The sequence below is a fragment of the Tachypleus tridentatus genome, chromosome 1 (assembly GCF_004210375.1).
Source record: "Tachypleus tridentatus isolate NWPU-2018 chromosome 1, ASM421037v1, whole genome shotgun sequence".
Lineage (NCBI taxonomy): Eukaryota > Metazoa > Arthropoda > Merostomata > Xiphosura > Limulidae > Tachypleus > Tachypleus tridentatus.
The window spans coordinates 172776064-172792841 of record NC_134825.1 but is presented as its reverse complement, the minus strand read 5'-3'; the positions used below and the strand labels follow the sequence as shown (position 1 = coordinate 172792841).

Genomic DNA, 16778 nt, shown 5'->3' with positions numbered 1-16778 from the left:
TTTCTAGCGTACTAAGGCTGCATACACCCCCCTGTGCCACTGGGATATTAGGGGGAGGTAAATGTGATAAAAAATAAAAATAAGGCAACCAATAAATTCTTAAAGATTACCAATAAAGTTAGCTACGTGTATTTAACATGGTTGCTGTGAATAGCATAAACTTTCAAAAGAAATACGACATCATTCAGTGGTTTTATTCAATACTGAAGAAACACGACATCATTCAGTGGTTTTATTCAATACTGAAGAAACACGACATCATTCAGTGGTTTTATTCAACACTGAAGAAATACGACATCATTCAGTGGTTTTATTCAATACTGAAATCAAACATTAACAAGTAAATGCCTTTTTTCTCGAGACACATTCAATAAGTTAACTGATTTTAGGACTTACTGGTTATTTACTATAATGAAATTCGACTGGAGAATGTCACACAAGTTAATAAGACAGGATACGTCTTACATTGGGCTGAAAACAAATTACAGTTTGTTTATATGTACACACAAAGCTACAAAGTGGTTTATCTGTGCTGTGGCCTTCATAGGTATCGAAATCATGATTCTAGAGTTATAAGTCCACACACTTTCCGCTGTTCCAAAAGGATGGGGGGGGGGGCGGACTACCAATTACAAAACAAACGTGTTTTATTTGCTGTCATGAACGTATTGACAACCACAATCTACATTACTTGTAATACAAATGATAGCAAAGTCAAGAGGAAGATGGACAGAAATGGCTACCGCCACAACTGCTTCGTGTGGTTCGTTATTCCGAATAATGAGATTGACTGTCTACTGCTTTACAACACAGCTGAAGTTGTGGATCGTGTTTAGTTTGTTTGTTTGTTTGTTTTGGAATTTCGCACAAAGCTACTCGAGGGTTATCTGTGCTAACCGTCCCTAATTTAGCAGTGTAAGACTAGAGGGAAGGCAGCTAGTCATCACCAACCACCGCCAACTCTAGGGCTACTTTTTTACCAACGAAAAGTGGGATTGATCGTCACATTATAACGCCCCCACGGCTGGGAGGGCGAGCATGTTTAGCGCAACTCGGGCGCGAACCCGCGACCCTCAGATTACGAAGCGCACGCCTTAACGCGCTAGGCCATGCCAGGCCCATCGTGTTTAGAGATATCGTATTTTAGACTCCAGGCATTCCGATATCCAGCCCCAGACGCTAACTACTAGGTCATGGCTGATTGAAACTCGAACAGCGACGCAAGAAGCTGAAATAAAATAAAAGGTAATAATATATATTATTTAACATGCTGGGCTTTCTGTCACAAGAGTTACTATTATTTAACATGTTGGGCTTTCTGTCACAAGAGTTACTATTATTTATCATGCTGGGCTTTCTGTCACAAGAGTTACTATTATTTAACATGCTGGGCTTTCTGTCACAAGAGTTACTATTATTTAACATGCTGGGCTTTCTGTCACAAGAGTTACTATTATTTAACATGCTGGGCTTTCTGTCACAAGAGTTACTATTATTTAACAAGCTGGGCTTTCTGTCACAAGAGTTACTATTATTTAACATGCTGGGCTTTCTGTCACAAGAGTTACTATTATTTAACATGCTGGGCTTTCTGTTACAAGAGTTACATATCCGAGAAGAAATGTGTGTTGTAAAAATCTTGCTTTTTTAATTTCACACAAAGCTACTAGAGGGCTATCTGCGCTAGCCGTCCCTAATTTAGTAGTGTAAGACTAGACCAAAGGAAGCTAGTCATTACCGCCCAGCGCCAACTTTTGGGCTACTCTTTTACCAACGAATAGTGGAATTGACCGTCACATTATAAAGCCCCCACAGCTGAAATGGCGATTATATTTGGTGTGACGGGAATCGAACCTGCGGCCCTCTGACTATGATGACTCGAACGCCCTAACCATCTGGATCGCAGCGCATTGATATGATTACTCAGTTGAATGGGTCGAGAGGAACCACAGTTTTGGATCTGTTTACAAACAACTTTCTAACACAACAAACACAACAAGCAGGCCGTTGAGAAAATCCGTTGTACGGATTTACAACGCTAAAATCAGTGGTTCGGTTCCCCTCGGTGGGCTCAGCAGATAGCTTGATGTGGCTTTGCTATAAAAAAAACACACACTGACGAGAGTTGGTTACAACATTTTAAAGTCAAATATTAATTTTTAATTTCTAGTTCGGTATTCGGTTATCTTTCTTTTTCCCTCTTACTTTTTACCAGCTAAATAGTAATGTTTAATCTCACAAATATTCCTGTTCCTAAGAGCTTCAAAGCGCAATTTATTTAGTTTCTAGTCACGAACTGCCTTGAATGTTCAACAGTATATGAAATCCATCTGTTTTTAGGTTTTTTCGACGTTACGCTACTGTTACATTTCAACTCCTCATCAATGAGATAATTACAGATGTTCATTGGTACACGTGAGAAACATTCGTTATTTAATCACAAAATTATCTTGGAGGCCTGACGTGACCAGATGATTAGAGTACTTGACTCGTAAAGTGCGGGTCGCGTGTTCGAATCACCATCACAACAAACATTCTTGCCCTTTCAGCCGTGGAGATGTTATAAAGTGACGGTCAATCCCACTATTCGTTGGTAAAAAAGTAGCTCAAGAATTGGCGATGGGTGGTGATAACTACCTGTCTTTCCTCTAGTCTTACACTGCTAAATTAGGGACAGCTAGCGCAGATAGCCCTCGAGTAGCTTTGCAGGAACTTACACAAAAACACCTCTAGCCTTGGATATATTTCGTGTGCCCGTATCTGCATGCACACGTAATAAAGTGACTTAATATTTTCCATTGAGAAATAAAACCCTGAAACTCATGAGAGCGAGGGCCAGGTACGTGAGAGTGGTATATCTGCTGATGTTTCTGTTATTTCTAAACGATGTAATAAAAGTCAGACTAGAAATGATATTGTCAAATCATTTGGCGAAGTGATATCGTTAAAACATTCAACACCAAATCACTAAGAAATATCTTGCTTCACTAATCTTATCTTTTGTCGAAAATTTTAATTGTTTTGTGGACGAAACATAGTAGCCTTTAACATATATCATGACTCTGTGGCCATAGATCTCAGGTCTCACCTTGATAAACTAGATAGTATATTAAGTATCAGAAGTAGCACTTCTCGATAATAACCATACTTATTAACTACCAAACAACGTTTTATCTCATCAAAGGAAACTGGTTTAATATATTAAAATTGAGATTAATGTGAAAGCTGTGATTAACATATAAAGTTGGTTTTATTTTCATACTTCTCCCACAAGACACTGCTTGGTGAGGAAGCACATGTGGTATATTTTGTCAAAACCAACTTTATTCATGTCGATTAAAACCAACCTCCGCTGTTAACAACATGAAACTTGACCTGGTTGCATATCTTACGAGCTCTCCGTCGGTTTGCTTTATGTTAATAGTCTAACAAACATCTACCGCAGTGGTTCTTAACCTGGGTTCAATCGAACCTCAGGGATTTGGTGAGTCAGTTTCAAGGGTTCGGCAGACGTCAAGACACACACACTGTTCACCCCACTCGTATCATTCGTGACGTCATGCTCCACTTGGCCATCATTGGCTGCGGGTGATCACGTCACATCACTTGGCCTTAATATTTGTGTTGCAGGGAACTTCGTGCGCTTAGCAGTCGACTTGTGATTGTAGTAATCGTGCATCATTTATGATTTTTTTTCCTAATCTTTCAGACTCTTCATACTAACTATGTCGAGGAAAAACAGAAAGTGGTCGGACGAATATTTACAATATGAATTCACGTGTACAACGGAACATGATGGGAGTCAGCGTCCTCAATGCATGATTTGCAATACCAAGTTGAGCAATTCTAGTCTAGCACTGGTAAAACTAAGAGGACACTCCCTAAAGCTGCATGGAGATGGGAAACACAAGAACACAACGCTTGCTGAATTCAAGGTAAAGAGAGTCAGGTTCGATGAAAAGGCTACTTTGTTCTCAGCTTTGTACCCATCGACAAACCGATCCTCACAGCATCGTACGAAGTTGTGTACTTGATCGCAAAGCAGGGCAAACCACACACCATTGGTGAAGCACTCGTAAAACCAGCTGCGTTGAAGATGGCGAATATCATGGTGGGAAAAGCTGCTGAAAATAAGTTATCCCAAATTCCTCTTTCAAATGACACCATCAGCAGCAGAACAGATGGCATGAGAGATGATGTCTTGGCTCAAGTAGTTGCAGATCTGAGTTCAATCCCAGAAAAATTCAGCCTTGAACTCGACGAGACCACCGACGTTTCCAATCTAAGCCAACTTGTTGTATTCGTGCGCTATGTGAAGAACGACGAGATAAAAGAATATTTTTTTATTTTGTTACAACAACAACTAAGGCAGCCGGCGTGAAGAAACTTGTGGATGACTTCTTCAGAGACAACAATCTTTTGTTGGATATGGTTTCTATAGTTTGTTCGGACGGAGCTTCAGTCATGCTGGGACGAAACTCTGGTTTTGGTGCGCTGGTGAATTCCGATGCACCACACATCATTGTAACGCATTGTGTTCTGCAACAAAAACCTTGCCTTCAAAACTGGCAGAAGTATTAAAAATTGCAGTGGAATGTGTGAACTTTGTGTGAAATAGTGCCCTGAAGCACCGCATCTTCAAAGAGCTGTGTAATGAAATGGGCTCTGAATTCGAGGTACTTCTGTACCATTCTAACGTTCGGTGGTTATCCCGGGGAAAGATGCTGAACCGTGTTTTTGACACGATTGTGTCAATGCGTGTGGAATTACCCCTGTTTTTGCAAGAGCATCAACATTGTCATGCAGATTGCTTCGAAAATCTGAGTTCATTCTCATTGTGGCGTACATGTCCGATATCTTCAATGCTCTCAATCAACAGATGCAGGGTGGTGGAGACAACATCATCGAAGCGGGAGAAAACCTGAAGGCTTTTCAAAAAAGCTACCGTTATGTAAACTACGAACAGAGAATGATAACTTCGCAAACTGTCCCCTGCTGGACGACTGTGTAAGTAAGATCGAAGATGTGTCTGAAATCGGAGACATTTCTGTACCCGGGGAACTGAAGCAAGCAATTGCCATGCACTTAGATGAGCTCGCAAAGTCTCTTGATGGATACTTCCCCACCAGAGACTCATATCCAGCATGGGATGGGCAGCCGTTCTGATAGCAGATGTCAATGATGAATACCTCGATGCAATCATTGAACTTCAGCAGAGCCAGGTTCAACAGCAACTTTTCAGAACAACAACGCTCTCAATGTTTTGGTGTCACCAAATCGTAATGTACCCTCTTATTGCTAAGAAAGCCCTTGCTTGAGATGCTCATACCGTTTGTTACAACGTATCTTTGCGAGGAATCCTTTCCGAGGATGGTAGACATAAAAACAAAGAAAAGAAACAGACTTTGTTGTGAAAATGATATGAGAGTGGCACTTGCCAAGGTAAAACCGCGCATTTCTGAACTTGTATCTGAAAGTCACATTGGTTTGCAGTAAATATTCATTGAGTTTTGTTTTTGTGTGAAATTCATGTTCTGTTGGTTTTGTTCTTTGAACACAGTGATATTGTGTGCAACTGATGCACGGTTTATTTTGTGCACTAATAAAATATCTACTAAAGTTTTGAATTTGAAAACATCATATTTTATTCTTCCAGTGACGAAGGGTTCAGTGAATACAAGTACGAAACTTCCGGAGCTCAGTACCTCCAACAAGGTTAAGAACCACTGGTCTGGTTCAGTACTTCCAACAAGATTAAGAACCACTGGTCTGGTTCAGTACCTCCAACAAGGTTAAGAACCACTGTTCTGGTTCAGTACCTCCAACAAGGTTAAGAACCACTGCTCTACCGACTCATATGCCTTAATTTTCTGTTTCGAAGCGAATTACTCTCTAACCACTGTTAATTTCAGTTAACCTCATTTTCTTGTAATTTCATATCATAATTATTTTGGGAAGTTGGTAAAATTAAACTTACTACGAATTAATTAAAATAAGGCTTATTGTGAATTAGGTGAAATAAGACTTATAGTGAATACCTTGAAATAAAGCTTATAGCAAATAACTAGAAATAAGACTTGCAGTTAATTAGGTGAAATAAGGCTTAGTATGAATTAATTAAAATAAGGCTTATTGTGAATAAGTTGAAATAAAATTTTCTGTAAATTAGATAAAATAAAGCTTAGTGGGAATTACCTAAAATAAAGCTTATGGCGAATAAAGTGAAATAAGGCTTAATGTGAATTAGATAAAATAAAGGCTTACACAGTTGAAGCAATAATATTACATTATATTACCGTTGGCTGCTTAACTTTATGGTTAATATTTGTTCTTTGCTGCTGTAGTAATCAGGAAGGAAATTATAATCCATAACAGTTTTATATCACCGCTTATTTTGCCCGAGGTAGGTATCTGAAAATATACTTATCATAACTGATTATTCTTTACAACGATGAAATTAATTTCATTTCAGTACAAATATCGTATAATAGAAATTACAGCACGGTTTCTGTTACATTTATGGGCCTGGCATGGCCAAGCGTGTTAAGGCGTGCGACTCGTAAGCCGAGGGTCGCGGGTTCGCATCCCTGTCGCGCCAAACATGCTCGCCCTCCCAGCCGTGGGGGCGTTATAATGTGACGGTCAATCCCACTATTCGTTGGTAAAAGAGTAGCCCAAGAGTTGGCGGTGGGTGGTGATGACTATCTGTCTTCCCTCTAGGCTTACACTGCTAAATTAGGAACGGCTAGCGCAGATAGCCCTCGAGTAGCTTTGTGCGAAATTCAAAACACACAAACTGTTACATTTATATCAATCATATATGAGCTTTAATACTGTAAGATTTGATTACATGTCATAACCAAACTGAATCAGCCAGTCTTTGGCCTCTATCAACTTTTCGGCAATCATTCACATCGGCAAAGGAAAACCAGCAAAATTTGTGTTGTCTTTAAATTTTTAAAGGCAAAAAAACAACAACAAAAAACCTTTGGACATAAACAGTGTATACCGGTAACCTGAACAAGCATTAAAGTAAGAAATTATGTCTTAGACAAGTTTGAATCTGAGTAAATCTTAATGGTTGTTGGTTTGTTTCTCCTTCACTGTTGAATATATCCCTGATATTATAAATCAACTAACAAATGTTATTGGCCGTACTATAATTAATTAATGGCTTATGATACCATATACTTCTAGTCGTCCCCTGGTGGGACAGCGGTAAATCTACATCCGGGGTTTGATTTTCCTCGGAGCTCATACATTGCTCTATCAGTCAAGGACTCAGACGTTGTTCTATCAATCCAGGACTCAGACACTGTTCTATCACTCCAGGACTCAGACACTGTTTTATCACTCTAGGACTTAGACGTTGTTCTATCAGTCCAAGACTAAGACGTTGTTCTATCAGTCCAGGACTCAGACACTATTCTAACCGTCCATTAGTTCTGTCATATAAATATCTTGGACAAAAGCAGTCAATGTACACAACTATAAACTGTATAAAAAATACAAAGAACTGTTTAATTTTTTTTTCAAATAAATGAGGAATGTGCTATCAACGTTTATACCAAGAGTCCTTCATAACATTCCTACTGAGGTCGTCCGGTCGAAGTGTTGAACTTTATAATGATTGTGACTGTGTATGTGTATTTTGCACTATCTTACGTTTCTAATTCGTCAGTTTCAAAACAGTAACTAAAATGTGATTAATGAAGTTCAATTTCCAACTTATCTTCTTTATTTAGGGTTCACATTCAACATCCCCACTGGATGAATTAGAACAAAACAAAATAGACCGTTCTCGGTAAACTATGAAATAATGCTCTTTTCACACGAGACAGAATACAATTGTAAGTTTAACTTGCTTATTTTAAATATATGTTGTTAAAATTATTTCGTGTGTTTAAGTTTCTCACCATTTTAGTTGTTATTTTGAATTAAACGCAAAGCTACACAATGGGCTATCTGTGCTCTGCTCACCACGGGTGTCGAAACCCGGATTTTAGCGTTGTAAGTCCGCAGACATACCGCTGAGCTTCTGGGGGGAAAGACGTAGAAACTATTCTTAAGAACTAAAATCCTGTAACGTTGAACCTTACTCTATCCCTCTCGTGTTACATATAACATTATTTTTTCTTTAATTCTGTAAGTATTAAAACTTAATTTAACGTTTATCACTCAAGACACATATGTTTGTTTGAATTTCGCCCAAGAATTGGTGCTGGGTGGTGATGACTAGTGCCTTCCCTCTGGTATTACACTAATAAATGAAGGACGGATCGCGCAGATAGCCCTTGTGTAGCTTTGTGCGATATTTTAAAACAAAAAAACGTAGTAGGAACCATTGTAAGTTGTATATAAAATAAATATCAGAGTTCTACACGAATAGCAACTGATCGAAATAGATAATATTAAATAATGTTTTTATTAAGTGATTCAGACACGATAACCACGATTAAAACAAAGGTAAAAACGGGCGCCACAAACTAATTCCCACACATAGCAAAACTTTACTAAGAAAAGGACACTTCTCACATGCCTTCAATTTAGTTTCCTTCTGCAGAAAGGAACACTTCTGACATGCCTTCACTTAAGTTTTCTTCTTCAGAAAGGAACACTTCTGACATGCCTTCACTTTAGTTTTCTCCTTCAGAAAGGAACACTTCTGACATGTCTTCACTTTAGTTTTCTTCTTCAGAAAGGAACACTTCTGACACGCCTTCACTTTAGTTTTCTTCTTCTTACAGGAACACTTCTGACATGCCTTCACTTTAGTTTTCTTCTTCAGAAAATAACACTTCTGACATACCTTCACTTTAGTTTTCTTCTTCAGAAAGGAACACTTCTGACACGCCTACACTTTAGTTTTCTTCTTCAGAAAGGAACACTTCTGACATGTCTTCACTTTAGTTTTCTTCTTCAGAAAGGAACACTTCTGAAACGCCTTCACTTTAGTTTTCTTCTTCTTACAGGAACACTTCTGACATGCCTTCACTTTAGTTTTCTTCTTCAGAAAGGAACACTTCTGACACGCCTTCACTTTAGTTTTCTTCTTCAGAAAGGAACACTTCTGACATGTCTTCACTTTAGTTTTCTTCTTCAGAAAGGAACACTTCTGACACACCTTCACTTTAGTTTTCTTCTTCAGAAAGGAACACTTCTGACATGTCTTCACTTTAGTTTTCTTCTTCAGAAAGGAACACTTCTGACACGTCTTCACTTTAGTTTTCTTCTTCTTACAGGAACACTTCTGACATGCCTTCACTTTAGTTTTCTTCTTCTTACAGGAACACTTCTGACATGCCTTCACTTTAGTTTTCTCCTTCAGAAAGGAACACTTCTGACATGCCTTCACTTTAGTTTTCTTCTTCTTACAGGAACACTTCTGACATGTCTTCACTTTAGTTTTCTTCTTCTTACAGGAACACTTCTGACATGCCTTCACTTTAGTTTTCTTTTTCAGAAAGGAACACTTCTGACACGCCTTCACTTTAGTTTTCTTCTTCAGAAAGGAACACTTCTGACATGCCTTCACTTTAGTTTTCTTCTTCTTACAGGAACACTTTTGACATGCCTTCACTTTAGTTTTCTTCTTCAGAAAGGAACACTTCTGACACGCCTTCACTTTAGTTTTCTTCTTCAGAAAGGAACACTTCTGACATGCCTTCACTTTAGTTTTCTTCTTCTTACAGGAACACTTCTGACATGTCTTCACTTTAGTTTTCTTCTTCAGAAAGGAACACTTCTGACACGCCTTCACTTTAGTTTTCTTCTTCTTACAGGAACACTTCTGACATGCCTTCACTTTAGTTTTCTTCTTCAGAAAGGAACACTTCTGACATGCCTTCACTTTAGTTTTCTTCTTCAGAAAGGAACACTTCTGACATGCCTTCACTTTAGTTTTCTTCTTCAGAAAGGAACACTTCTGACATGTCTTCACTTTAGTTTTCTTTTTCAGAAAGGAACACTTCTGACATGTCTTCACTTTAGTTTTCTTCTTCAGAAAGGAACACTTCTGACATGTCTTCACTTTAGTTTTCTTCTTCAGAAAGGAACACTTTTAACATGTCTTCACTTTAGTTTACTTCTTCTTACAGAAACACTTTTGACATGTCTTCACTTTAGTTTTCTCCTTCAGAAAGGAACACTTCTGACATGCCTTCACTTTAGTTTTCTTCTTCTTACAGGAACACTTCTGACATGCCTTCACTTTAGTTTTCTTCTTCTTACAGGAACACTTCTGACATGCCTTCACTTTAGTTTTCTTCTTCAGAAAGGAACACTTCTGACATGCCTTCACTTTAGTTTTCTTCTTCAGAAAGGAACACTTCTGACATGTCTTCACTTTAGTTTTCTTCTTCAGAAAGGAACACTTCTGACACGCCTTCACTTTAGTTTTCTTCTTCAGAAAGGAACACTTCTGACATGCCTTCACTTTAGTTTTCTTTTTCAGAAAGGAACACTTCTGACATGTCTTCACTTTAGTTTTCTTCTTCAGAAAGGAACACTTCTGACACGCCTTCACTTTAGTTTTCTTCTTCTTACAGGAACACTTCTGACATGCCTTCACTTTAGTTTTCTTCTTCAGAAAGAACACTTCTGACATGCCTTCACTTTAGTTTTCTTCTTCAGAAAGGAACACTTCTGACATGCCTTCACTTTAGTTTTCTTCTTCAGAAAGGAACACTTCTGACATGTCTTCACTTTAGTTTTCTTTTTCAGAAAGGAACACTTCTGACACGCCTTCACTTTAGTTTTCTTCTTCAGAAAGGAACACTTCTGACATGCCTTCACTTTAGTTTTCTTCTTCTTACAGGAACACTTCTGACATGCCTTCACTTTAGTTTTCTTCTTCAGAAAGGAACACTTCTGACATGCCTTCACTTTAGTTTTCTTCTTCAGAAAGGAACACTTCTGACATGTCTTCACTTTAGTTTTCTTCTTCAGAAAGGAACACTTCTGACACGCCTTCACTTTAGTTTTCTTCTTCTTACAGGAACACTTCTGACATGCCTTCACTTTAGTTTTCTTCTTCAGAAAGGAACACTTCTGACATGCCTTCACTTTAGTTTTCTTCTTCAGAAAGGAACACTTCTGACATGCCTTCACTTTAGTTTTCTTCTTCAGAAAGGAACACTTCTGACACGCCTTCACTTTAGTTTTCTTCTTCTTACAGGAACACTTCTGACATGCCTTCACTTTAGTTTTCTTCTTCAGAAAGGAACACTTCTGACATGCCTTCACTTTAGTTTTCTTCTTCAGAAAGGAACACTTCTGACATGTCTTCACTTTAGTTTTCTTCTTCTTACAGGAACACTTCTGACATGTCTTCACTTTAGTTTTCTTCTTCAGAAAGGAACACTTCTGACACGCCTTCACTTTAGTTTTCTTCTTCAGAAAGGAACACTTCTGACATGTCTTCACTTTAGTTTTCTTCTTCAGAAAGGAACACTTCTGACACGCCTTCACTTTAGTTTTCTTTTTTAGAAAGAAACACTTCTGACACGCCTTCACTTTAGTTTTCTTCTTCTTACAGGAACACTTCTGACATGCCTTCACTTTAGTTTTCTTCTTCAGAAAGGAACACTTCTGACACGCCTTCACTTTAGTTTTCTTCTTCAGAAAGGAACACTTCTGACATGCCTTCACTTTAGTTTTCTCCTTCAGATAGGAACACTTCTGACATATCTTCACTTTAGTTTTCTCCTTCAGAAAGGAACACTTCTGACATGCCTTCACTTTAGTTTTCTTCTTCTTACAGGAACACTTCTGACATGTCTTCACTTTAGTTTTCTTCTTCAGAAAGGAACACTTTTAACATGTCTTCACTTTAGTTTACTTCTTCTTACAGAAACACTTTTGACATGTCTTCACTTTAGTTTTCTCCTTCAGAAAGAAACACTTCTGACATGCCTTCACTTTAGTTTTCTTCTTCTTACAGGAACACTTCTGACATGCCTTTACTTTAGTTTTCTTCTTCTTACAGGAACACTTCTGACATGCCTTCACTTTAGTTTTCTTCTTCAGAAAGGAACACTTCTGACATGCCTTCACTTTAGTTTTCTCCTTCAGAAAGGAACACTTCTGACATGTCTTCACTTTAGTTTTCTTCTTCAGAAAGGAACACTTCTGACACGCCTTCACTTTAGTTTTCTTCTTCTTACAGGAACACTTCTGACATGCCTTCACTTTAGTTTTCTTCTTCAGAAAGGAACACTTCTGACATGTCTTCACTTTAGTTTTCTTCTTCAGAAAGGAACACTTCTGACATGCCTTCACTTTAGTTTTCTTCTTCTTACAGGAACACTTCTGACATGCCTTCACTTTAGTTTTCTTTTTCAGAAAGGAACACTTCTGACATGCCTTCACTTTAGTTTTCTTCTTCAGAAAGGAACACTTCTGACATGCCTTCACTTTAGTTTTCTTCTTCTTACAGGAACACTTTTGACATGCCTTCACTTTAGTTTTCTTCTTCAGAAAGGAACACTTCTGACACGCCTTCACTTTAGTTTTCTTCTTCAGAAAGGAACACTTCTGACATGCCTTCACTTTAGTTTTCTTCTTCTTACAGGAACACTTCTGACATGTCTTCACTTTAGTCTTCTTCTTCAGAAAGGAACACTTCTGACACGCCTTCACTTTAGTTTTCTTCTTCTTACAGGAACACTTCTGACATGCCTTCACTTTAGTTTTCTTCTTCAGAAAGGAACACTTCTGACATGCCTTCACTTTAGTTTTCTTCTTCAGAAAGGAACACTTCTGACATGCCTTCACTTTAGTTTTCTTCTTCAGAAAGGAACACTTCTGACATGTCTTCACTTTAGTTTTCTTTTCAGAAAGGAACACTTCTGACATGTCTTCACTTTAGTTTTCTTCTTCAGAAAGGAACACTTCTGACATGTCTTCACTTTAGTTTTCTTCTTCAGAAAGGAACACTTTGACATGTCTTCACTTTAGTTTTCTTCTTCTTACAGAAACACTTTTGACATGTCTTCACTTTAGTTTTCTTCTTCAGAAAGAAACACTTCTGACATGCCTTCACTTTAGTTTTCTTCTTCTTACAGGAACACTTCTGACATGCCTTCACTTTAGTTTTCTTCTTCTTACAGGAACACTTCTGACATGCCTTCACTTTAGTTTTCTTCTTCAGAAAGGAACACTTCTGACATGCCTTCACTTTAGTTTTCTTCTTCAGAAAGGAACACTTCTGACATGTCTTCACTTTAGTTTTCTTCTTCAGAAAGGAACACTCTGACACGCCTTCACTTTAGTTTTCTTCTTCAGAAAGGAACACTTCTGACATGCCTTCACTTTAGTTTTCTTTTTCAGAAAGGAACACTTCTGACATGTCTTCACTTTAGTTTTCTTCTTCAGAAAGGAACACTTCTGACACGCCTTCACTTTAGTTTTCTTCTTCTTACAGGAACACTTCTGACATGCCTTCACTTTAGTTTTCTTCTTCAGAAAGGAACACTTCTGACATGCCTTCACTTTAGTTTTCTTCTTCAGAAAGGAACACTTCTGACATGCCTTCACTTTAGTTTTCTTCTTCAGAAAGGAACACTTCTGACATGTCTTCACTTTAGTTTTCTTTTTCAGAAAGTAACACTTCTGACACGCCTTCACTTTAGTTTTCTTCTTCAGAAAGGAACACTTCTGACATGCCTTCACTTTAGTTTTCTTCTTCTTACAGGAACACTTTTGACATGCCTTCACTTTAGTTTTCTTCTTCAGAAAGGAATACTTCTGACACGCCTTCACTTTAGTTTTCTTCTTCAGAAAGGAACACTTCTGACATGCCTTCACTTTAGTTTTCTTCTTCTTACAGGAACACTTCTGACATGTCTTCACTTTAGTTTTCTTCTTCAGAAAGGAACACTTCTGACACGCCTTCACTTTAGTTTTCTTCTTCTTACAGGAACACTTCTGACATGCCTTCACTTTAGTTTTCTTTTTCAGAAAGGAACACTTCTGACACGCCTTCACTTTAGTTTTCTTCTTCAGAAAGGAACACTTCTGACATGCCTTCACTTTAGTTTTCTTCTTCTTACAGGAACACTTTTGACATGCCTTCACTTTAGTTTTCTTCTTCAGAAAGGAACACTTCTGACATGCCTTCACTTTAGTTTTCTTCTTCAGAAAGGAACACTTCTGACATGCCTTCACTTTAGTTTTCTTCTTCTTACAGGAACACTTCTGACATGTCTTCACTTTAGTTTTCTTCTTCAGAAAGGAACACTTCTGACATGCCTTCACTTTAGTTTTCTTCTTCTTACAGGAACACTTCTGACATGCCTTCACTTTAGTTTTCTTCTTCAGAAAGGAACACTTCTGACATGCCTTCACTTTAGTTTTCTTCTTCAGAAAGGAACACTTCTGACATGTCTTCACTTTAGTTTTCTTTTTCAGAAAGGAACACTTCTGACATGTCTTCACTTTAGTTTTCTTCTTCAGAAAGGAACACTTCTGACATGTCTTCACTTTAGTTTTCTTCTTCAGAAAGGAACACTTTTAACATGTCTTCACTTTAGTTTACTTCTTCTTACAGAAACACTTTTGACATGTCTTCACTTTAGTTTTCTCCTTCAGAAAGAAACACTTCTGACATGCCTTCACTTTAGTTTTCTTCTTCTTACAGGAACACTTCTGACATGCCTTTACTTTAGTTTTCTTCTTCTTACAGGAACACTTCTGACATGCCTTCACTTTAGTTTTCTTCTTCAGAAAGGAACACTTCTGACATGCCTTCACTTTAGTTTTCTCCTTCAGAAAGGAACACTTCTGACATGTCTTCACTTTAGTTTTCTTCTTCAGAAAGGAACACTTCTGACACGCCTTCACTTTAGTTTTCTTCTTCAGAAAGGAACACTTCTGACATGCCTTCACTTTAGTTTTCTTCTTCAGAAAGGAACACTTCTGACATGTCTTCACTTTAGTTTTCTTCTTCAGAAAGGAACACTTCTGACACGCCTTCACTTTAGTTTTCTTCTTCTTACAGGAACACTTCTGACATGCCTTCACTTTAGTTTTCTTCTTCAGAAAGGAACACTTCTGACATGCCTTCACTTTAGTTTTCTTCTTCAGAAAGGAACACTTCTGACATGCCTTCACTTTAGTTTTCTTCTTCAGAAAGGAACACTTCTGACATGTCTTCACTTTAGTTTTCTTTTTCAGAAAGGAACACTTCTGACACGCCTTCACTTTAGTTTTCTTCTTCAGAAAGGAACACTTCTGACATGCCTTCACTTTAGTTTTCTTCTTCTTACAGGAACACTTTTGACATGCCTTCACTTTAGTTTTCTTCTTCAGAAAGGAATACTTCTGACACGCCTTCACTTTAGTTTTCTTCTTCAGAAAGGAACACTTCTGACATGCCTTCACTTTAGTTTTCTTCTTCTTACAGGAACACTTCTGACATGTCTTCACTTTAGTTTTCTTCTTCAGAAAGGAACACTTCTGACATGCCTTCACTTTAGTTTTCTTCTTCTTACAGGAACACTTCTGACATGCCTTCACTTTAGTTTTCTTCTTCAGAAAGGAACACTTCTGACATGCCTTCACTTTAGTTTTCTTCTTCAGAAAGGAACACTTCTGACATGCCTTCACTTTAGTTTTCTTCTTCAGAAAGGAACACTTCTGACATGTCTTCACTTTAGTTTTCTTTTTCAGAAAGGAACACTCTGACATGTCTTCACTTTAGTTTTCTTCTTCAGAAAGGAACACTTCTGACACGCCTTCACTTTAGTTTTCTTCTTCAGAAAGGAACACTTCTGACATGCCTTCACTTTAGTTTTCTTCTTCTTACAGGAACACTTCTGACATGTCTTCACTTTAGTTTTCTTCTTCAGAAAGGAACACTTCTGACACGCCTTCACTTTAGTTTTCTTCTTCTTACAGGAACACTTCTGACATGCCTTCACTTTAGTTTTCTTCTTCTTACAGGAACACTTCTGACATGCCTTCACTTTAGTTTTCTTCTTCAGAAAGGAACACTTCTGACATGCCTTCACTTTAGTTTTCTTTTTCAGAAAGGAACACTTCTGACATGTCTTCACTTTAGTTTTCTTCTTCAGAAAGGAACACTTCTGACACGCCTTCACTTTAGTTTTCTTCTTCTTACAGGAACACTTCTGACATGCCTTCACTTTAGTTTTCTTCTTCAGAAAAGAACACTTCTGACATGCCTTCACTTTAGTTTTCTTCTTCAGAAAGGAACACTTCTGACATGCCTTCACTTTAGTTTTCTTCTTCAGAAAGGAACACTTCTGACATGTCTTCACTTTAGTTTTCTTTTTCAGAAAGGAACACTTCTGACACGCCTTCACTTTAGTTTTCTTCTTCAGAAAGGAACACTTCTGACATGCCTTCACTTTAGTTTTCTTCTTCTTACAGGAACACTTTTGACATGCCTTCACTTTAGTTTTCTTCTTCAGAAAGGAACACTTCTGACATGCCTTCACTTTAGTTTTCTTCTTCAGAAAGGAACACTTCTGACATGCCTTCACTTTAGTTTTCTTCTTCTTACAGGAACACTTCTGACATGTCTTCACTTTAGTTTTCTTCTTCAGAAAGGAACACTTCTGACACGCCTTCACTTTAGTTTTCTTCTTCTTACAGGAACACTTCTGACATGCCTTCACTTTAGTTTTCTTCTTCAGAAAGGAACACTCTGACACGCCTTCACTTTAGTTTTCTTCTTCAGAAAGGAACACTCTGACATGCCTTCACTTTAGTTTTCTTCTTCTTACAGGAACACTTTTGACATGCCTTCACTTTAG

At 38.0% G+C, this 16778-nt stretch overlaps 1 protein-coding gene across 1 annotated transcript in view; it reads right to left on the bottom strand.

Annotated features, from left to right (window-relative positions):
• Positions 1–1127: 1127 nt before the first annotated feature.
• LOC143233635 (protein lev-9-like) overlaps positions 1128–16778 on the bottom strand; it is a 76485-nt gene continuing 60834 nt past the window's right edge. The window contains exon 7 of the mRNA XM_076470078.1: positions 1128–1228. Coding sequence (XP_076326193.1) covers positions 1128–1228 — 101 coding nt within the window. The remainder of the gene's footprint in view (positions 1229–16778) is intronic.